The sequence below is a fragment of the Notamacropus eugenii genome, chromosome 2 (genome assembly GCF_028372415.1).
Source record: "Notamacropus eugenii isolate mMacEug1 chromosome 2, mMacEug1.pri_v2, whole genome shotgun sequence".
Classification (NCBI taxonomy): Eukaryota; Metazoa; Chordata; class Mammalia; order Diprotodontia; family Macropodidae; genus Notamacropus; species Notamacropus eugenii.
In genome coordinates, this window is record NC_092873.1 from 111300721 (window position 1) to 111323873 (window position 23153).

The window sequence follows — 23153 nt, forward strand, 5'->3', positions numbered from 1 at the left end:
TGGCCTGGAGAAGGGAAGATCCAAGTTCAGATCCAGTTTCAAACATTTACTAACTGTGTGACCCTGGGCAAGTCAGTTAACCACTCTCTGCCTTTCCTCATCTGGAAAATGGGGACAATAACAATACCTAACTCCCAGGGTTACTATGAGGATAAAATGAGATAATATTTGAATCACTTTATTTTTTTTATTTTAATACCATTAGCATAATTATTTATTATAATTTTACTATCATATAGGTATACATTATAATCAATTATTACAATGTTGATTAATAATAATTAGTTGATAATCCTTTTAGTCACATTATTATTAATATAGTTCTTATTCACTTACAGATTTGCATTTTTCTTAACACCTCTATATATGCATATCTTTTTCCCCAAATGGATTTTAAATTGTGAACCTCAGGCTTCTTTATATCCTCTCTCATCAAATGGGGAGAAATGAAAGCTATTTGAAAGTGAGGATTATTTCATTCTTTGACTTTGCATCCCAAGCATCCAGCATTGTCTGGCATATGGTAGGTGCTAAATCAATGCTTGTTGATCGAATGAGAAAAGCATAGTAATTGTTCTACAGATACTTAGCAAATAACTAAATGACCTTCCTAAAAATCTGAGAGACTTTTCCATTAGGAATTTTTAGAAATATGAGACCAGGGGGGTTATCCAGCCCGGTACTCATCATTTTATAGATGGACACACTGACTCACATAAAAGCAATCCCCTAAAATGACTCTTGGGTTAGGTACTTTGCAGGAGAATTGCTCTATGCCCCACAAGCCTCCAACAAGACAAAGATTTGCCTACAGACAATGAAGTGCACACTCAAGCCTTCATTCTGCCTAAGTATGTAGCAAAATATGGCGGCTGCCAAGGATTACGGAACCTGCTGTTGTTGTTCTTATCGTCTACTTTCCCTGGCATCTGGCCATTATCTTTGATTCTTGCTTATATCCACATGCATGAAGCAGTACAATCAGATGATGGAGTAGTAACTCTTACCAGTGGGAAAGGACAAGCCATCAATTTGGAAAGTAACTTTGTAGTCTCCAGCCTCATTGATGCAGCACTGTAAGCGACAGATGTCCTTACAGGGAATGTCAGCTTCCAAGGGATCGAGCAGGATGTGGTGCTTCAGTGGTAGTGGGTAAACAGTAACATCCTTTGTGGCTATGCTGTAGGAGTTCTTATACCTAAATATGCAGTGATAAACCCCTGGATGGAAGGAAGCAGAGATAGGCTATTAAAAAAATCAGCTCCATCATTCTTACCCTGCTGTCATTTCACAATGTTTGTTACCATTGTTGATCACATCCCACCGGATAAATTTAGGAGTAAAGATACGTGTACAATGTACAGTTATCCCCCCACATCATGACTTTCCCCACTGCAGTTTTGATATATCGTTTGTCAGCATAAAAAATTAAATGGGAATTTGGGGGAGTTTTACAGAAGCCGCAGATAACATATGAAGGTCATTAGATAACACAGAAAAAGTTTAGAAACTCAGAAATGCATAAAATATACATATAGTGTTTTAAATATCAACCCAAGTTTTATAATAATATACTGTAAATGCCCTATCAAAGAAAAAAGGAAAACTTCAGACTTCTCTGATACAATGGAAGGACCAAAAAATTTTATGAGGACTTTCTAGATCACAGGGGCACTGTTCCCTTAACCCCCCCAACAATGTGGAAGGAATAATTGTACTATAATGATCATATGACAGTTGACATTTACTGAACAAGTTAAAGTTTATAAATAACTTTACTTATATATGATGTTCCTTAAAGCTTTCATAACTTAAAATTTTAATTAAAACTTCCATAGCTTAAAACTTCACCAAGTCTTTTGAGACATCATGCACTTCCTCATTTGAACCCTGAAGCAACAGTGTAAAGTAAGTACTTACAGGTCTTATTATTACTATTTTACATATGTGGAAACTGAGGCTCAGAGAGGTTAAATGACTGTCCCATGTCCATATAGCTAGAAAGTCAGAGATGAGATTTGAACTCAGGTATCTCCTGACTCCAAGTTCAGCATTCTGTCTCTAATAATAATAAAAATCATCCTAATTCTGACTCTAATATCATGACAAGCTGGTAAAAAATAATCCTAATTGGAAATATGAATCATCCACAGTTTCTGCTCTAGTTACACAAATGTTGGCTTATGTACTAAAATTAGAAAAATCACATTCAACTGAAAAAATTAATTAAAAAACTAAAGTACAATATTTTAATAAATGGCCCCATCCCAAATACTCACACTTTTCAAACTAAATAGAACATAGAACACACAGACCTTTCAATGCACCTAGACTTGACTAAGAGGAATGAAATTCTGTAGGAACTTGATGAAATACATTCCATCCCTATTGTTCTATATGCAAATAGACTGGGACCAGGGATTTTTTCAGAGGATCTTCAGAGGATGAGTTTACATTCTAATATTTTTTCAACTACAAAAAGCAGTTATCCACCTGTGCAATAGTCTGTTGAACATATATATGAATAATAGCAGGATATTGCTGGACTGTTTTCATCTGAACCTCATTGAGAAAGTTAGGTGTTATAGGGCAGCAAGGTAGCGCAGTGGCTAGAGAGCCAGACCTGAAGTCAGGAAGACTGAGTTCAAATCTGACCTCACATACTTCCTGTGTGACCCTGGGCAAATCTCTTAACCCAGTTTGCCTCATCAGTAAAATGAGCTGGAAAAGCGAATGGGAAACCACTCCAGTATCTTTGCCAAGAAAACCTCAGGAAGATTGGACACAATTGAAATGACTGAACATCACTGGAAAGATGGGCAGAATGAGATAATAAAAATAATTACTGCTCACATTACTATAACGCTTTATGGTTTGTAAAGTGGTTATCTCATAACAACCATGAGAGTTTGCTTATTGCCCCATTTTATAAATAAAGAAACTGAGGCTAAGATTTGTTCAGGGTCACAGCTTAAAGAATCAGCCCTGGAACCCACATCTTCTTTTACCTGAGTACAAAATCCAGTTAATTTTTTACTTTCCTGCACTCTTTTTTAAAGTATCTTTCTATAGTGAGTTCAAAGAATTTGCAGTGTAGACATTATAGCCCAAATAACTTTTACCTAATGATGGCTTGACTGTCTTCCACAATCTACAGGCAGGAGGTATGAAACTCTTCTCTGGAGATTTCCTGTCTTTCCTCCTCCCACCAAAGTACCAGGCATAATTTGCAATGGGGAGCAATACACACCATGTTTTATTTTGGGGTGGGGTGGTAAGCTTCTACTCAACCAAGTACTCCATAGGATGACCCAGCTAGAAGAACTGAGTTCCTTGTTAATTCCTTTAGCTTACAAATGAGGGAACTAGTCAAACAAGCATCACACACCAAGCAGCGGAATCATGGTGAGAGCTCAGGGAACGTGATTGCAAGTTTGCTTCAATTACTTCTTCATGAGCAGTAACTGAATGTAGGTGATAGAGCTCTAAGCATGGAGGCAGGATGACCTGAGTTCAAATCCTGGTCTCTACTGCTTATGAAATTTATGACTTTGAGCAAATCCCTTAATTCCCCTGAGCTTCAGTTCCCTTATCAGTAAAATGAAAATAATTATACTTGCTGTATTAACTTTATAGGTCACTGTGGGCTCAAACAAGTTAATGTATGTTAAGCTTTTTGAACATTTATAAATAGCATATAAATATCAGTTATTATATCGACATGATATATTGAAGTGAAAGGAGGTTTTTGAATGTGTCATTCCTTCTGAATCTTTTTTCCAAAAATCACCTCTTTCTCCCAACTTTAATTTGGAAAGATGATTTTTGGCTATGAATGAGTCTGGGTGAGATCATCCTTTCTAAATCCTATCCTCACTTATACCATTGATCCCGTCACCATTACCAGTGCTACCCAAATGAAAAGTTCATTCTCAGTTCCTGTTCTTGAAGAAGTTATCCAGAGCTGTTCTGTGAGGCCCAGAACGGTTGTGGTAGATTATTTTAGGCAGCCAGAGGGCACTTGACACCTGACAATCAGGACACAGAAGTGGCAGGAAATGGGAGAAGACATCAAAGAAATACCTGGGCAGTAATTTTGTCTAAGCTGACCTTGGAACAATCAGAGGAGAACATATCCTAGGTGTGCTCTTCTCTGGTCCAAATGGATTATTTTCCCTCTCCAAGGGTGTTCTGGGGTTCTGTCTCCCTGAAGGGCCTTGTGTCCATAGGTCTTTCCTATAGGTGTCCACCTACCTTGTTAAAAGTTGATTTGAGAGTGTTTTAGTATTACTTGCCTTTTGCAAGACTGTGATGCTCACCCCAGGCATCAGCATCATCACTTGTGGCTCTGATCCATAGTGTCCTTTTATACTTAAGGACTAAAATATCCCTCGATATGATCTATCTATGGGAGTGAAATGTGGACTAATTACAGCATTCTTGTTTTTGGACTTTATTTTATTTTTAACTAATTTATGTATTTGTAATTTATGTAATAAAATGAACATTTAAATAGCATAGTGTAATAAAAATGTGGTTGTGCATGAAACTGCAAATCTATTACGTACAACTTGCAATTCCTCTTAAATATGTAATAAAGTTATTGCTTCTTATTTCTAGCCCAACAGTTCAGTACAGTCTGAAGGACATGAACCCTTTAACCAATTTCTTTACTACAGAGGAGTTAAAACACCAAATGCTCTATTCACATAAAAAGTTATATGTATATATACATACTCAAATATTTCTACATATTTATATAATATATATTATTTTATGTATTATATTTATATAATATATATTATATATATACACATATAAATATCTCACTGGTATCCTAATAGTAGAAGTACAAAGAATTGTTTGTTATGAATATTAATAACAGTACTTTTTATAGTAACTTAAAAAATAGAAATGAAGTATATTCACCTGAATCGGGGAATGATTAAACAAAATGTGTAGTGCATGAACATAACGTAATATCAGTGCTCCATAAAAATGAAGAGTATGCAGAGGAAAGGGAAGACATAAGAACTGATGCAAAGTAAAGCGGAACCTATAATGCAGTATATACAACTACCGTAACGTAAATGGAAAGAACGAGAAAACTGAAGACTGGGTAATTAGAATGAACAAGCTTGGCCATGAAGAAGAGATATAAGAATGAACCTCCTTCCATTTGTTAAGGAGCTAGGTGGTAAAGTGGACAGAATGTTGCACCCGGAGTAAGGAAGACATCAGTTCAAATCTGGCTTTAGATACTTACTAGTTACGTGACCTTGGGTAAGTCACCTTTGTTTGCCTCAGTTTCCTCAACTGAAAAATGGGGATTGTGACAGCACCTACCTCTGAAGGCTGTGAGAATCAAATAGGATAATATTTGAAAGTCACCTGGAACGTAGTAGGCACTTAGTAAATGCTTGTTCCCTTCTCCTTGATTTGTAGAAATGAGGAACTATGGGTATAAAATATTTCATATAATGTTGGACTTGGTGTTAATAAGTTTTGCTGAATTGTGTTTTTCCTTTATTTTCTATATATTTTTTTCATTATATGGGATAGCTCTCTGTATGGTATAAATAAAAAAGATATCAATAAAAGTAAAACAAATTTTTAAAAAACCTTCCACAAAATGATATAATAAAAATATACTTAACATTCACATAGTACTCACTATGTGCCAGGCTCTTTGTTAAGCACTTTATAATCGCACTCACCATTCCATTCTCTTGTTGCAGTCTCTACAGTAAGTACCGATTCGGCTCTATCAGGATATCTCTTGGTGGCATAAAACTTTGGGTTAATTTTGGTTCCAGCTGATGTATTCCAGAATACTGAGTCATAGCTACTCACATCGCTGATGCATTTTATGGAGAAATTCTGACCTTCAGAAATAGCAATCAGGTCTGGAGTTACTGTCAGATTGGCTGAAAAAAGCAAAACACAAACAATGCCAAAAAGATTAGTCTTTTTTGGTAGTGTCCAGAAGGAGAACCTCTTACGATAACTATGGATACAATGGACCATCCTGTCCTTGGTCTGGACAAGATGGTGTTTTCAGTGTTCCGTTGTTTGATTAGTTTCTAGCCTGTTGCTGATGGTGCTTTGAGCCACACATTTCCGCCACATCCCCTCGGAACTTGTTCACTTCCTCTTGTGGCTTAGAATTATATCCTGATAATCAGTAGCGACAAAAGGCTGAAAATTCTCAGGTGTTGACATCTAACCCAAGCCATGCTGCTAACCCGCTCCTTCCTAGCATCCTAACATGGATATGTTAGAGCAGAGAAGAGGGAGACCAAGTTGATGAGGGAATTCTTAACTCTTAGGTTGAGCTAAAAGAATTGGAGGTGTTTAGATTGGAGAAGAGAAAGTTGGGGGGTGAGGTTAAGTGGTAGAGGAGAGATGATCATGGTATTAAAATATTTAAAGAGCTATCATATGGAAGAGAGGTGACCTGTTTGGTCCCAGAATTAGAGTCAGTGAGTGAGCATTATGATTGGGCAGGGAAAGTATATTTGAAGATTTCAGTTCCATATAAGGCTTAATACCCTAATGATTATAGCTGTTCCCAAGTGAAGTAGGATACTTCATCAAGGATTAAGATTTGCTATGTAATTCTAAGTATCCTCCTTTCAATTTATTCCATATAACAAGAAGCCCTTATGGTTTTGTGAGGAATTAGTTTACTTTTATATTTTTAGCTAGACTGGGTTTTAATTTGTTTTAAAAAAAATTTTTTTTTGCTATTTTTTATTTTTACTTCACCTAGATTTGTTTGGTTGTGTGTGTGTGTGTGTGTGTGTGTGTGTGTGTGTGTGTGTGTGTGTGTATGAGGCAATCAGGGTTAAGTGACTTGTTGAGCATCACATAGGTAGTAAGTATCAAGTGTCTGAGGATGAATTTGAATTCAGATCCTCCTGACTCCAGGGCTGGTGCTCTATCCAACCAAGGCACCTAGCCTCTCCTTTCATCTAGGTTTCTACTCATATTGCAACCTATGCTCCCTCCCAGAGAGTCATTCCTTATAATATAGAAAGAGAAGAAAACTTTGGTGGCAAAGAATTGAAAGCTCAGGGGATCCCCATCAATTGAGGAATGGCTGAACAAGTTATGATATATGGATGTAATGGAATACAATTGTGCTGTAGAAATGATGAAGTGAGTGATTTCAGAAAAACCTCTGATGCAGGGACTCTGAATTTAGGGAGGATCATCCATTCAGGGAAGCCAGGTGACTCAGTGGATGTAGCACCAGGCCTTGAGTCAGGAAGACTCATCTTCCTGAGCTCAAATCCAGTCTCATACATTTATTAGCTGTGTGACCCTGCGTAAGTCACTGACTGCTGTTTGCCTCAGTTTCCTCATCTGTAAAATAATGGAGAGTGAAATGGCAAATCATGCAAGTATCTATACCAATAAAACCTTAAATAGGGTCACAGAGAGCCAGACAAGATTAAAAAATGTCTAAACAACAATACCAATTTAGAGGTGAAAGAGGCTTCAGAAGCCATATAGTCAAACCTCCTCATTTTCTGACACATTTTTATACTATCCTCAAAAGGAAGCCTTTCCTGATCCCCCCTTCCCAGACCCTCCCTCCACCCTGGGCCCGATCTCTTCCTATATTGTCTCCCTTCCCTGCCCAAACCCCCTTCACTCCCCCTCAAGGAAAGCTCTTTTGAGAGCCCTGACTTGCTTCATGACTGTTTGCATTCCCTGCACGAAGCACGGTGCCTGGCGCATAGTAGGCTTTAAGAAATGCTCTTTGAAAATGCTGTGAAATTTTAATGATCTTGCTTCAAAGAAGAAAAAATTACCCTCCCTGTCTTCCAACACATGCATGCCTGCACACACACACACACACCCACACCCACACACACACACACACACACACACACACATTCTGTTCTGTGACTATGGAATACTACATATAATGTCAGAATTGTTTTGATACATTTGTTTGTATTATGGAAATTTTTTCTTTTAAAAAAACATTCTTAAAATATAACTTTCTAAGATGGGGTAAAAGAAGGGATGTAGGGGAAGATGTAGGAATTATAAAAATGGAAGCTATCAACAAAAATTATTTTGTAAAAAGATAGACCTAAAGACTGTGAGAATAAATAGTGCTACTGGGAGAACATATTTGTTGATAGATGATTGCTTGATCAAGGCAATGCAGGTTATATAAAAATAAAAGCTATCAATAAAATTATTTTTTCAGAAGACAGGCCTAGAGGTTATGAGAATAAACAAGTCCCTACTAGGGAAAAATGTTTGTTGAAAGATGTTTAATTAATCAAGGTAATGTAGATAGGCTCTAGGTTCTTTGTCTATTGGCAGCCACACACTCTTACTGTCTTCTTTCATTCCACTCTCCTTGTTTTTATTTTAATCAGATTTTACTTTTATAAAAATATTGGAGGCTTCTCTGTACATAGATAATCTGGTCTTCAAATAAAAGCTTTTTTAGCTCAGCAGATTCTTTCAGAGCCAAGGGAACGCAGCCCACCCTTACCTCCAGTCCTACCAGTTCCATAATAGGATTTTTCCCAATTTACCCTTTTTCCCCTTGGATGGGGCCTTGTCTTAATTAGTTGTAGAAATGCATACTTCATATCTACCTAACAACATACCCTAGTATAGGAACACCCCACAAAATGTTGCTTTGACCAATATTGTTTTGCAAGAATGCCATTAATGTAGGATCATAGATTTACAGCTGGAAGTGAATGTAAAGATCATCTAGTCCAATCCCCTCATTTACAAAAGAGGAAACTAAGGCCCTGGGAAAGGAAGCAACTTGTCCAAGGTTATCTTCTAAAAGTAGTTAGGCAACAGAACTGAATTTCAAACCTGAAGTGAAATGAGTAGTATTAAGAGAACTTTGGATACAGTAACAGCAATTGAGTATTACAAATACTCAAATCAATTACTAATGATCCATGAAGGAAGACACTATCCACCTCCAGAGAAAGAACTGATAAATAGAAGTATGTATAGTATGATTTTACATATATATGTATACACACACGTATCTGTGTCTAAGGGTGGCCTTCTCTAGTGTGGGGTGGAGAAGGAAGGAGAAAAATAATGTACAGCAGAAAATAAAAAGCAGAAGGGAGCACAGAAAGGCAGGGTAGCTTTGAAAATAATGTGCAATATTGATTACACATTTTTTCAAAAAAGATAATTTTAATTAACTAATTTAATTAATTTTAATAATTCAAAAAATAAATTGTGAAATGGAGATTCATGGTTTCATATTGAATCTTTTTTGTGTTGTGCAATATACATGGGAATTTGGGGGGGTTGCATTTAAGTTCAAAATGAATAAAAAATTTAAAAAAAGAAATTCAAATCCAATCTGACACCAAACTGATTGTTCTTTCCACTGTCTATGTCAGAACCAAAGACTGGTTGTAAATTTGTGAACTCCACTGTCACATCATCAGGCTCACCATTCAGGTAGCCCTGACTTTCTCTTCCTGCTCCTGAAGCTGTGACTTGATTTCCTTGTCTTCTTTCTTAGAGAAAAAACTCTCCCCTTGAACATTTTTTACCTGACATTGTGGGATATCTTTTTTTTTTTAATGGAATTAATGACATTAGGAAGGATACACTTGACTATTGGCCCAAACCACAGTCATTACAATTGGCACAGAGAGTCTAACATTGAAATTCCCATTATCCCAAAGCACAAATTCTTACCCACAGATGTAAATGTGACTTTTATTTTCCTGCTGCTATTGGCTCCATAGCCACTGTGGAAATTGCATATGTAAAATACTTCTGTTCCAGCTGATCCACTTAGACACTGAGTTCCATCAGCCTTAATGGTATGTTTACTGCACCTGGAATCTGTGGCGCTGATTCCTGCAAAGAAATAATTGCATGACTTGTTACTAACAATGGCCTCGTTGGTTTAGTTTGAATAGGGGATGGGGACTACTCCTGTCAGTTTCATTGGTATAAGGAACTCCCAGAGGAGGAAATTTCCTCTACCAAGGCTGGTCAGCACCATCTCTGTAACTTATACCCTTAAAGAAATGACTAGAATAGTAAGAGAATAAATGCCAGGCCCTGTGCCAAGTGTTTTTTATTTTTTAACAAATATTACCTCATTTGACCCTCACAATTACTATAGATGTTCAGTCATTTCAATTGTGTCCAACTCTTTGTGACTCCATTTGGGCTTTTCTTGGCAGAGATATGGAGTGGTTTGCCATTTCCTTTTTCAGTTCATTTTACAGATGAGGAAACTGAGGCAAACAGGGTTAAATGACTTGCCCATGGTTACATAGCCACTAAGTGTTGAAGACTAAATTTGAACTCAGGAAGATAAGTCTTCTTGACTCCAGGATTAGAATTCTATTCACTGAACCACCTACCTCCCCCCAATAACCTTAAGAGGTAGATATTATTATTATCCCCTTTTACAGATAAGGAAATTAAGGCAAACAGAGTTTAAATACTCAGCTGCTGAACATTTGATGCTAGATTTAAACTCAAGTCTTCTTGATTCCAGGTCTGGTACTCTATCCACTGTGCTACTTGCCTATAACATATAAGAATTCAGCAGCAGAACAAGAATGTGGAGTCAGGAAACCAGTTTTTGAATTGTGGTTGTCTAAATCATTCAGCCTTTTAATCCTTCAGTTTTCCCATCTGTAAAATGGAGTTAATAGCATTTGAACTTTATACATCCCAGGGTTATTGGGTGGAAACCATGTGCTTTTGTAAACTTTGAAATACTATATGCATCTGAATTGTTTGTAGTCTCCTAGAAGAGCAAGTCAAGTTATTTGACAGTTACCCTGGTCATGTCACGTAAAATAATGAAGTTTACTACTTACCTGGAATGCTGATCAGTCCTTCCTGATTCCATTCAATATTACTCAAATTAAAATCTTTTCCAGTGCAACAACTCAAAGATACGGGATTGTTGTCACACATCACCTTCAGGTCTTCTGTTGCTTCAATTTCTGTGGAAATCACATTGATTTTTTTCCGCCCCTCATAATCAAAAATGTCGTACGTTAGAGTACAAACATATTCGCCTGAAAAAAACCCAAAACATTATCTTATTGGCTATTATTATGTGAATACAAGCCTTTAAAGTAACTGTAGTCATTAGTCAGGTTAGATGAAAACTTAAATATTAAAATAATTCTAAACCTTTGGGTATCTTTAAAAAAGAAAATGAAAGAATCAGTTTGGGGAAAATTTTGGATGGCACAGAAGGAAAATTTGGGTCCTTTGCATGTGTAATAGCAAGTAAAATAGAATCTTTTGCTGTTTTCGTTTTACTGAAAGTGCCTCTGATTGAATCGTTGTTGTCCTTCGCACTCAAAGAGGACCAAAATGACATCACCATGATAAAGTAAAATTTCAGTGTGTCTGGCTGTGGCTGATCAGACCAATACAAGCTTGGAATGCTCTACCACAGGTAGGACACAGATAGTTCGTGTGAATATTTGGGGTGGATATCCCAAATTTGGGCATCCTATGTTTACTTTGTGCTGTCTCAATTCTGCTTTGCTCAAAGAGCACAGTACCCTTTCTGATGTGGGCACACCATGCTCAGTGGTCCTGTGCCAGTGTCTCCCATGTTGCACAGTCAAATCCAAAATTCTTGAGAGAGACCTTGAGAGTGTCCTTGTATCTCTTCTTCTGACCACCATGTGATTGTCTGCCCCATGTGAGTTCTCCATAAAATAGTCTTTTTGGCCAGCATATATTTTGCATTCAAACAACGTGACCAGCCCATCAGAGTTGCCCTCTCTGAAGCATAGTTTGAATGCTTGGCAGCTGAGCTAGAGCAAGGACTTCAGCGTCTGGTACCTTATCCTGTCAGGTGATCTTCAGAATCTTCCTAAGACAGTACAAAGGGAATTCTCTGATTGAATAATGTGAATAAGGAGGATCTTTCCCACACACTGATGGGCCTGCCCATTGAGGGAAGCTTGATTAGGGGAGTTGTTTTGTAGGAGGGTTCCAAGTACCTTTTGGTTTTTCTATTGAGGCACTGGGTCAGAGGGCTATGTCCTCTGGCTCTAAAAAGTGTATAAATACTCTGAGGGTGACGTTTTATTGGAAGTGTTTATTTGGCCAGAGATACTCTAGGAAGCCACTAAGGAGATCCCGACCCCGCCAAAACCCGGAAGGTGATGCTTCCCTCTCTGGTAACTGTGTACGTATATAATGGTCAAACATTTTGGAGGCATGTCTGTGAACTTATGATTTTTCTGCATTTTCTTTGAAATTTTGATATTGATTTTCTCTGATACCTGTTCTTGATTCAAGTGATTGTTAATCCCTTGAAAGCTGTTTTCCTTTTATGAATGCAGATCTAAGAATCTGTGATAGCAGGTCCCCCGTGTATGTTGGGTTGTTTACTGATACAGCATGCCAAAAGTGAAAAGGTAGGGAGATGAGAAGGGGAAGGGAGGCAAATCAAGCAAGCAATAAGGATTAATGTTTAATAAATGGGGCAAAGAGGGCCAAGTTGTAAAGCCCTGGAGAAATAATAAACTTTGGATAGAAAGTCTTACATTTATATGGCAGATTCAAGACCCATGTGTCTAAGCTGTACCTAATTACAAATGAGGAGTTAGACCAGAGAAGTGAAATAAAGATTACCATGAAAGGAATTATACAATTGGGGTCAGGGAAGGGGATTGGGTGGGAAAATATTCCAGTCATTTAATAAGACTGAGGGAGAGTTTATTGACAGCTTGTGTGATCCACTGATAAACCCCTTCCCTTGCCCGCCCCCGTCCCATGTCAGGAGAGTATGAGGAAGGACCCTGATATATCAGGTAGAAATCCTGTGGCAGTTTTACCAGAGGACACAGGCAAAAGGCTACATGATAGAGTGGCACAGAAAGTCAGTCTCAAAGCCAGGAAGCCCTGGATTCCAGTCCCAGCTCTGACACATCCTGGATGTGTCACTTGCCAAAGGGGTCCATGAAACACGAAATTGATTAAGGACCCTACCTTAACTTATAATTCTTGGCTCTGGTCACTATATGGCCACTCAAATACCATTTGGGCTCATTGAATTGCAACATACATCATTTGCTACAAGCTTTTTGTTTTGTATTTTAAATTAAGAAATGAAAGGAATACTTCTGGGAGTTAACTTTATAGCTCTATCAAAAAACAAACAAACCATCAACCAACTAACCAAATCAAAACAACCTAACCCATGAAGACTGTCTATGATCTCCAACTTATTTGCTTGATTTCTACAGATTCCAGTTTAGTTTTTCTTCTTTATCAGTTTTTATCACATACTCCCACCCCAATCAGCTTACTGATCAAGAAGATAATGAACATACCAGCATCAATCAGAGAAATATTATGAATAGTGAGGATTGATACTGAAACTTGATGACTCAGATAATTGTAAATGGAGTATTCACTGCTGTTCTGAATATCTATGGCCCTTTCAAAATGGCGCCAGGTTACATTTGTTGATTGAACTTCATTTTCACATTTTAGCGTCACTCTATCGCCTTCATAGATGATTTCTGGGACAATGGAGAACTTTGTTTCATCTGAAAATTCAAAGGAAAGATGTCATAATCAAAACACAAAGAAAAGCAAGGATAATGGATGGATATCTATTGTATGCATGGGATTTCACTGCTGCCATAACTACCAAAAGATCACTCTAGCAATATTGTGACATTTTGCAAATGTAAAAGATGAGACAAATTTGATATACATTCCTCATTTTATCTGCTGTAATTGAAGCTGCAAATGATAATACATATGGTTAAAATTAGTAGTAAGATATATACATCAAAGTAGTCCTTAGATAAAATAAAAGTCACTAATTGATTCATTTTGTTTTTTCCTCCTAGTTATTGTTCCTCTTTTATACTGCATAATTTTCTTTTCAAAAGAAAATTACATTCTGTTCCTGAATTCTGAATTCAGTGGAAGACAAGAAAAGGGTAGGCATAGACCAGGTGATGGATGTCTTTCTCATCCTGACCAGTACTTTACATTAAACTACTCATCATTCATCATCTTGCAAGGATGAAACTCTAAACAAAGTCATTAAAATTAATTTTAAAAAATAATTGAATGTTAGGATAGACTGTTGAATTATTTTAGGTCAATTTCCTATCCAATGTAGGAATCTCTTCCTATAATACCCTTGGATGGACTTCAACCAAACTCTCCTTAAGTACTTCCAGCAATGAAGAGCTTTCTACTTAACTAGGTAGCCCATTCCATTTTTGGATAATTATAATTGTTACAAGATTGATATGTACACATAGACATAGATATGTTTATATATGTATGTATATGTATATATGTATATATTTGTATATACATAGATATCTTTATGTAAGTATATATGTACATATATTATATACATATATGCATATGTATGTATTTCAACATTTTACCTTTGGAGACATTCAAAAGAAGTCTAATCTCTTTTCCACATAAGTCCTTCAAAGCTTTAAGGACTGTTATCTTCTTAATACCATCCCCCATTTTTACCTGACACATTTGCGGCCATGAGTTCTAACATATCTTAAAACAGCTAGATGACCTGCTTTCTAAATATTATTAAATATTCTTTTATAGAGCACTGAAACATACATTTAAAATTAGGCACTTAGTTACTTAAGCATGAGGCTGTCTTTGAACATTACTCACAGTTATTGTTAGTATCATGTTATAGTCAACAAACGATAGCCATTACCATTCTGATTTTAGCAAAAAGTCATTATCAGAAATAATTGAGAGAATAGGTGCTCTGGATAACTGACTTATCACACATGGATTGTCAATTTTAAGAGAATCAGGATATGATCAATATATGTTTAACATAAAATATTTTTCTGAACATAAATTAATCTCTTTTTTAATGATTCAATATGACATTAAGACTTCATAGTGATAAGAAGAAGGGTCATAATTCTGAATATAAATTCTTATCATGTAATGCTGTTGATATGGAAAGCACAGGAGATTGGAATGAATAGGTCTTCCTTTCAGGGTGTGCTTTTGTGAATAAATTCTTTATATTAGCATTAAAAAAAACATGCACTTGACTTTCTCAGGGCAGTAGAACACAGAATGGAGTTCCAAAGATCTAAGTTTAATGGTGATTTGGATTTCAAATCAATGAAAGTTTTTTGTATGGAGGGTGTTTCTACATGAAATCATATTTAGTTTAAATCATTTTTAAGATCAAAGGATCACAGATCAAGAGCTGGATTTGGAATTCAGAGCTCTGTATAAGGAACTTCTCTAGGCCTAGATTTATACAGTTTTGTATTTGGGGCAGAATCGTATTCTGTTTACAAGAAAATGTAAAGAATTAAAGTTCTTACTATCAAGAGTTGCTTCAAAGGAGGGGGGATCCAGTCTATATGTTGAATTGATCAGTGACTTGATTCTGTCATTTGCTTCAGTCATTTGTGTTGGAGTTGGTGTTGTCGTCTGGACATTGTACTTAACAATAATACTTCCAGGCCTGCACAAGTATCAAAATGACAAAAATAATAATAGCTGACATTGACATCGAATTTCAGAGTTAACAAAGCATTTGATATACATCATCCCACCTGACTTTCATAAGTCTGTGGGTCAGGTCATGGAAATATTATTATACTTGTTTAACAAATGTCAACTTACAGTCTTATAGCCCAAAGTCATATAATAAATGACCACTTGGGTGTAGGCCTCAGCTCTTCTCATGTCAAGTCTGTCTATCTATCTATCTATCTATCTATCTATCTATCTATCTATCTATCTATCTATCTATCTATCTATCTATCATCTATCTATCTATCCACCTACCATCTATCTATTTATGTCTGTCTACCTATCTACCTACCTACCTATCTATCTATCTATCTATCTATCTATCTATCTATCTATCTATCTATCTATCTATCTATCTATCTATCTATGTATCTATTCATCCATCTACCTATCTATTCATCTCTCTATTCATCCATCTATTCATCCATCCATCCATCTATGTATCTATCTATGTATGTATTTATGTATCTATGTATCTATCTATGTATCTATGTATGTATGTATGTATGTATGTATCTATCTATCTATCTATCTATCTATCTATCTATCTATCTATCTATCTATCTATCTATCTATCTATCTATTCATCTGTCTATTCACCCATCCATCTATCTACCTATCTATCTATCTATCTATCTATCTATCTATCTATCTATCTATCTATCTAATCTATTTTTCAAATAAGAAAATGGAGATCCAGATGAGAAAAGTCCTCACCCATGGTTACAGAGCCAGGGAGAAGCTGAGCCAAGATTCAAGCTGCAAGCTTCCTAATAAAAGATACAGTGTGCTCTACATTGTACCATGGTTTTCGATTATTGTCCCCATTTTTCCAGATGAGGTTGAAGTTCAGGGAAGTTAAATGCCTTGTCTAGAAACACACACTTAGTCAATTTTGGAGCTAAGATTCAATCCCAGGTGCACTATTTCTAAGTCTAATGTTCTTCTCATTAACAAGGTAATAAATAATATGCTCACCTGAAGCCTGTGATCACCACTGATTTGAAGCCTGGTAAAATACTGTAACCTTTCTGGAACTGAAAAATAAAAGTAATTGGAAGAGATTTCAGAAGAGAAGTTGGATTGCATTTTTTTTTCAACAATGAGACGCTTATAATATAGCAACTTCAAACTGGAGAAATCACACAAAATTTCAAAGCTTAATGTGAGTAATCTCTGATTTTTCAATGTCAGTAGTAAAGGAATGCCTCCCTTTAGTTAGGGTAGCCCTGTTATGAGATCTATAAAGTCTGGTTTAATAACTTCTAGTCTAGAGTTTCCAGCTACCTGGCATCTCATTAGGAGAAGGTCTGAAATTCTGATGGAGCCTGCAAGGTCTCTGCAATGTTGCACATGGCTCTAGAGAGACTTTCTTTCTCTGAATGCCAGCTCTACCTCCTAGAGAAGCTTTAGAAGGCCTGAGCCCATTCATCAGGCTCTGAAAAAGTCTTTTGTTCTATTAATGGAATAACTCTTCACTTGGTTTAAGTGAATATGCCCAAAGACACTGCTCCTAGACATGGATTAGGATGATGTAGTATTAAGATCAATGATGTATGGAGATGATCTGACCAAAAGATTTTGTGAATCCAATTTGCAGGACATGGGAAGGCTAGAACTGTAATTAGGGTGAGGCAATCACAGCCTTGCCCTAGGGCATCAAAATTTAGAGGGTCCTTACAACACATATGTTCCTTCAGCAGACAGGAACAACTGCTTAGCATTTAGTAGTAGTATCTGTTGCGATAACAAGCTACTAGATGGCAGCTATATCCCCAGGTAAGTGCTTGTCCAACTGTGTTCCATCTTCCATCCTCCTCACTGGCTATCTCTCCAGCACCTCTCCAGTATTTCTCTCTCTCTCTCTCTCTCTCTGTCTCTCTCTCTCTGTCTCTCTCTCTCTGCATGCAGTAGCAGGACAGGAGATGGCTGTGTCATAGGACCTTACTTGCCATGGGACCAGTTCATCTCAAAGGGCAAGCTCTTTTCTGAGGTTTCCATCATATTCTTAAGTAAATTGTCCTAAAAAGGTGAATTTGGGTGCCTTCTGTGGTGCTTGCCTTGGGCATTGGACTTAGAATTGCTGGTTCTGGCTCTACTAATGGATGGCATTAGTCATTGGGGTCAGAGGCTGGTGTTTTGGGACAGTCTGCCATTTTGTACCTGCATGTAGCTTGAATGCAGTAAATTAGGACCACCAACTTTACTGTCTCCATCAGTTTTCCTACCACTTGTAGCTCCACTCTTTTCCTATGGCTCTCCCTATGATGAGGGAGAATTTGTGCCTCCTCCTCCTCTAGGATGGCCTGACAGTTCAATCTTAAATTCCTGTATATTGTATGTTCCTGCTACACAGTCAAAAGGAGCTTGCCTCCTGAGCCTCAGTCTTTAAAAGCAATACCTAAGCCTGATCTCTACCTGAGGAGAATTTGAAAATAACCTTAACACATGGTGAGAGGGCAGCCCCAGCTTAAGGCAAAGTCATTGAATATTTGCTTTATAATGTTCACTCAGACTGGAAATTGAGACCAAGAGAGAGAATTTGCTCCTTTACAGACTCCTCTAAATGGGCACATACCGCTCTTTCCAAATCCGTTTTGTATGACCTATACAGGGCAGAGGAGGAGTTCTTGAGGTCATCTTGAAAGTCCATCTTGAGTTTGACTGACATTCTTAGTGTAATATCTTGTTAAATGGAGAAAAAACAGTAAAATAAAAGTTACATTAAAAATGAATAAAGCAAGGATGGGGGATGTGGTGGGCATTTTTAAATCTAAAGAGAATTGTCTGCAGTACCAGAACAGAGAATACTAAGCAGTCTAGAGAGTTCCTGAGGCTAATGCTAGACATTAACCAAAACAAAGAAATAGCAAAAGCACAAGTGGAGTTGTTGCTTACCTTTCAGAATGACTTGCTGACAATAGGGTCCCTTGGTAGGCATTTCTTTGAGGCAGCTACAGTCTTCTGGGGCTGAGCTGTGAGAGCTTTGACAAGTAAGGTTACTGAGGCACACTTCTGGGAGCCACTTATATCCACTTTCACAAGAGCAAAAAGTCTCATTTCCATGAGGCCTGCATACTAGTATCAGCCAAAAAACAGAGGGTAGAAAGTGGTGGGGTTTTTCTTTCAGTAGGTCAGACATTTCAAGTACAAGTACAAATATGTATATCTTATGAAATGTAAGCTCCCTGAGGGCAGGGACTCAATTCCATCCTTCCTCCCTTCCTTCTTTCCTTTCTTCTTTCATTCCTTCCTTTTCTCCTTTCTTTCCTTCCTTCCTTTCTTCTTCTCTTCTTTCTTTCTTTCTCTCTCTCTTTCTCTTTTCTTTCCTTCCTTCTTTCCTTCCTTCCTTTCCTCCTTTCCTTCCTTTCATCTTTTTCCTTCTTCCTCTTCCTTCCCCCTTTCTCTCTTTTCTTTCACTCCTCCCTTTCCTTCCTTTCTTCTTTTCTTCCTTCTCACTTCCTTTCTTTCTCTCTTCCTCTTTATCCCTTTCTCTTTTCCTTCCTTCCTTCTGTCTTTCTTTCATTTCCTCCTTTCCTTCCTTCTTTCTTCTTTTTTCTTTCTTTCTCTCTCTCTTTCTTCCCTTCTTCCTTCCTTCCTTCCTTTCTTTCTCTCTCTTCCCCTTTCTCCCACTTTCTCTCTTTTATTTCCTTCCTCCCCCTTACCTTCCTTCCTCCCTTTCTTCCTAGCCAGCAGCTGGTAAAGTGCTTGGCATATAGCAGATGCTGACTATATGCTTGTTGATTCATTGATTAATTATATACAATTTTCTAGAGTTGTAGGAAATCTAAATTGGACTTTCTCAGAACTTTTCTAATTTGTCTTAATACTATAATTTCTATAGCCACAAACATCACACGCTGGTACAGCATTATGTGCTGGTCGCTAAAAGATCATGCTGTGACCCCTTCCACCAGCTGCCTGTTCTGATTAATATAATAAATGACTTCCTGGCTGTAAATGTAAATAGGTTTGTGCTGTGCACATTTCAAGTCAACCTTGGCCAGTTCCTCAGAACAGGGTTGCACTGTGCTGAAAGAGTCTTGCAAACAAAAGCTGGTTGAAGTTTTCCCAGGTACCTAGCTGATATATTTCCTCAAGACTTTCTGTGAAATAAGAAAAGCCAGGCTCTGACTAGACACTCATTGTGTGGCAGCCTTTTTCAAGAGCAGAAGATGTGTTCAGGCTTTACACAATCACTGAGTAAGCAAAGTCAGGGAAATCAGCTCTTTGTTCTGGAAAGGAAGTGAACAGGGTTGGCTTTATATGTGGGTTGAATAGGGATGCCTGCCTGAAATAACATGAAGGGCATTTCGAAGGTACCTCTTCTTGTATTCAAAAATGCCTCTCCTCTGCCGTGAAATTCCATCGTTAGAAATTGTTACAAACAGCCAAAATGATAACCATGTAGTTAAGAACTTCAAGTTTGGCTCCAAAGAAAAAAAGAGAAAATTCCACTCCTTTTCTTTTTTGCAGCGATAGGGGGACCCTAAGTTCAGACACTGTATATCCTGTCAGACTTGGTTGACGTGTTTATTAGATGTGATGAATTACAAGGGATGAATCTCTGAGGAAGGGGTCAGTAAAGGAACATGCATGCAAATAAGGTGATAAAAAAGCAAAAGAGATAAATTTTTAAAAATATAATTGGATAAAATTTGTTCAGAAACATAGTGATATCTACTGTATATGCAAAGAATGTAGAACTTTGGCAACATCTTGAAACTATATCTACCATCAGAACCCATCTCTGATGTGGTCCATCCATACTTGGGACTTGCCTGAGGCTTATAGAGGTTAAAGTACTCTGACCCTGTATGCCATCCATTACCCACACTACCTCTTTCTCTCTGTGTAAGTGGAGTAATTCTCAGAATGGTAATCTGAAAGAGAATTCCCCAGATGTCTATGAAAATGCCCTATTCCACATTGTTTGTATCTGCTTTAAGGTAATGAAAAGAATGTGTATATGAATGAACTAACTCAGAACAGTAGAAAGTACCCTGAGTGTTCAGAAGAGGACAGAGAAAAGAAGGGAAAAGTTGATATTACCATGTGAAATTTGATGACCATTTAAAAAAATACTTTATTGTTCAAGTATGTCTGACTCTTCATGACCCCTTTTGGGGTTTTCTTGGCAGAGTGGGTTGCCATTTTTTTCTCCAGCTCATTTTACAGATGAGGAAACTGAGGCAAACAGGGTAAATGACTTGCTCAGGGCCACACAAGTGTCTGAGGCCAGATTTGAACTTAGGAAGAGGAGTCTTTCTGACTGCAAGCCTGGTGCTCTAAGTACCACCACCTAGCTGCAGCTCCTCAAAAATATACATTTCTTTTTGTTTATGGAAATACTCATGTGTGTTGATGACATTCAAATTCATAATTATCACATTTTAAAAGGGAAAAAGTACATTAATTCTGAAGTCAGAGGACCTGGGTTAAAATATTGCTTCTAATGTTTTTTGAGCAAGTCACTTAACCTTCCTGCACCTCAGTTTCTTTATGTGTAAAATTAAAGAGTAGGACTATATGAGTCTTTAAGATTCTTTCCAGTTTTACATCTATGAATGTTATAAATGAAAGAAGAGATACCGAAAAGAAAAAAAACTTTGCCTGCAGTTTCCATTGGATGGAGAAATGAAAACTGTCTAGGTATGCATATTAAGCAGATCTAAAGAAAGAATAATTACAAAATGAGGAAATAGCAGCAAAAGATCCTGGAAAATCCCCGCATTGTCCAATAGAGTGAACTTTATGCCAGGGATGCTTGACAGTGTTTAATGAGGAACAAGGTGTCCTTGTGTCACTGTGGTTGTCACCAGTGCCTCACAGTACAGTGCCCTACCCAGACTTCCCTTCCTAGGACAGACCCCTACCATCCATAATCTTCCTTTCACTCTTCTATCACTCCTTCCCCCGAGTTAAAATAATTATTCCCTTAGGATTTCATCTAGGATCTAAAAATTAACTTAAGAGGTACAATTTGAAGGATATGAAGACTTTCTTGGTCAGCCAGGTGGCACAGTGCATAGAGTGTCAGGCCTGGAATCAGGAAGACTCATCTTCTTGAGTTCAAATCTGGCCTCAGATACTTGTTAGATATGAGAGTCTAGGCAAATCACTTAACCTTGTTTGCCTCAGTTTCATCATCTGTAAAATGAGCTGAAGAAGGTAATGGCAAACCACTCCAGAATCTTTGCCAAGAAAACCCCAAATGAGATCACAAAGAGTCAGACATGACTGAAACAATTAAAAAACAACCACTTTAAACTCACTACTATACTTGGTTAGGGAAGGGGTAGAAATAGGGTTTTGGAATTTTGTAGATCCTGACAGCAGTTATCTTGTGATTTCATTGACAGAGGGAATTCCTAATAAGAAACACTTTCTCCCCATGTGGGTTGACACCTGCTTTGAAACTTGGAGTCTAAGAGAATTTCCTAGAACTGAAATGATTTTCCAGGGTTACACAGCCTCTATATGTGAAGGACAAAACTTGAAATCACATCTTATTGATTTCAAGGTGATCTAGCTATACATTAAGGCACAATACCTCTAGGGATCTTACTTAGCCAGAATATTTAATAAAAGTTTAATTTTATTTTTAACATTTTATTAATTTTTTTAAAAATGTATTTTAAAAAGTTAATAAAAATCAGAAGCTACTTTTCTTTATTGGACTCTGAACCCTGGCTAAGTTTATCTCTAGTCTAACCCTCTTTTTTAGTCTTATTCTGAAGTAGAATCCCAGGAAGCAGTCTCATGGCTTCCTGAATTCTCTGTTCCTAGGGACTGATAGCCCAGGGATGGAGTTTTAGGGTCTTTCCCCACATGGTCCCTTGCATTCCCAAATCTCTCCCCCATAGGTTTTTAAAAGTCGATTTGAGGATATGTTTCATGCTGATTGACCTGAGTCCTGAGTTTGCTTCCCATGTCTCTACTCAGTCCTTGGGGGAAATTGCTTATTAAGTCATTTTTTTTTCCTCATTGAAAAGAGCTCTTGAGAATTAGTCTCCTAATGTACACATTCCCTTGAAGGATTCAACAGTGACTTGGTACTTACCTGTTGTAACTTTCATGCTTAAAATGTCAGTGCTCACATTGCCGTCTATCACTTGCATTGGAAAACTGAGGTTTTTTAAGTAAGCCTTGAAAGGTTCCAGGAGGGATACATTTTCAAAACTTATCTCAATATCAATATCATATTCTTCAGGTTCAGGGCTGCTTGTGGCCACTGGAAAAAATATGAGAAAAAAATATATCAGGAGGGGGAGAAGGAATGATGGATGGAATATTATTTATAGTGGGCAAGGAGGTTAGTGGAGTGAGTTAGTAACTATAAATAAGTATTTTTGTTCTCTTGTTTCAGTCACATCCAACTCTTTGTAACCCCATTTTGGGGAGGCAGAGATACTGGAGTGGTTTGCCATTTCCTTCTCCAGCATATTTTACAGATGAGAAAACTAAGGAAACAAGGTTAACTGACTTGCCCAGGGTCTCACACTTAGTACATGTCTGAGGCAAGATCCGAACTCAGGAAGATGAGTCTTTCTGAGTACTGGATCCACTGTGCC

General features: G+C 37.4%; 1 protein-coding gene across 3 annotated transcripts in view; it reads right to left on the reverse strand.

The window, feature by feature from the left end:
* The window catches only part of ADGRF5 (adhesion G protein-coupled receptor F5), a 151498-nt gene that overhangs the window by 21477 nt on the left and 106868 nt on the right, over window positions 1-23153 (reverse strand). For all 3 annotated transcript variants that reach the window (XM_072642374.1, XM_072642373.1, XM_072642375.1), the window contains exons 4-13: window positions 22643-22813; window positions 18478-18657; window positions 18158-18264; window positions 16558-16616; window positions 15366-15508; window positions 13347-13565; window positions 10860-11063; window positions 9715-9879; window positions 5718-5927; window positions 1008-1220 (exon numbers count right to left, since the gene is read on the reverse strand). In XM_072642374.1, coding sequence (XP_072498475.1) covers window positions 1008-1220; window positions 5718-5927; window positions 9715-9879; window positions 10860-11063; window positions 13347-13565; window positions 15366-15508; window positions 16558-16616; window positions 18158-18264; window positions 18478-18657; window positions 22643-22813 — 1671 coding nt within the window. The remainder of the gene's footprint in view (window positions 1-1007; window positions 1221-5717; window positions 5928-9714; window positions 9880-10859; window positions 11064-13346; window positions 13566-15365; window positions 15509-16557; window positions 16617-18157; window positions 18265-18477; window positions 18658-22642; window positions 22814-23153) is intronic.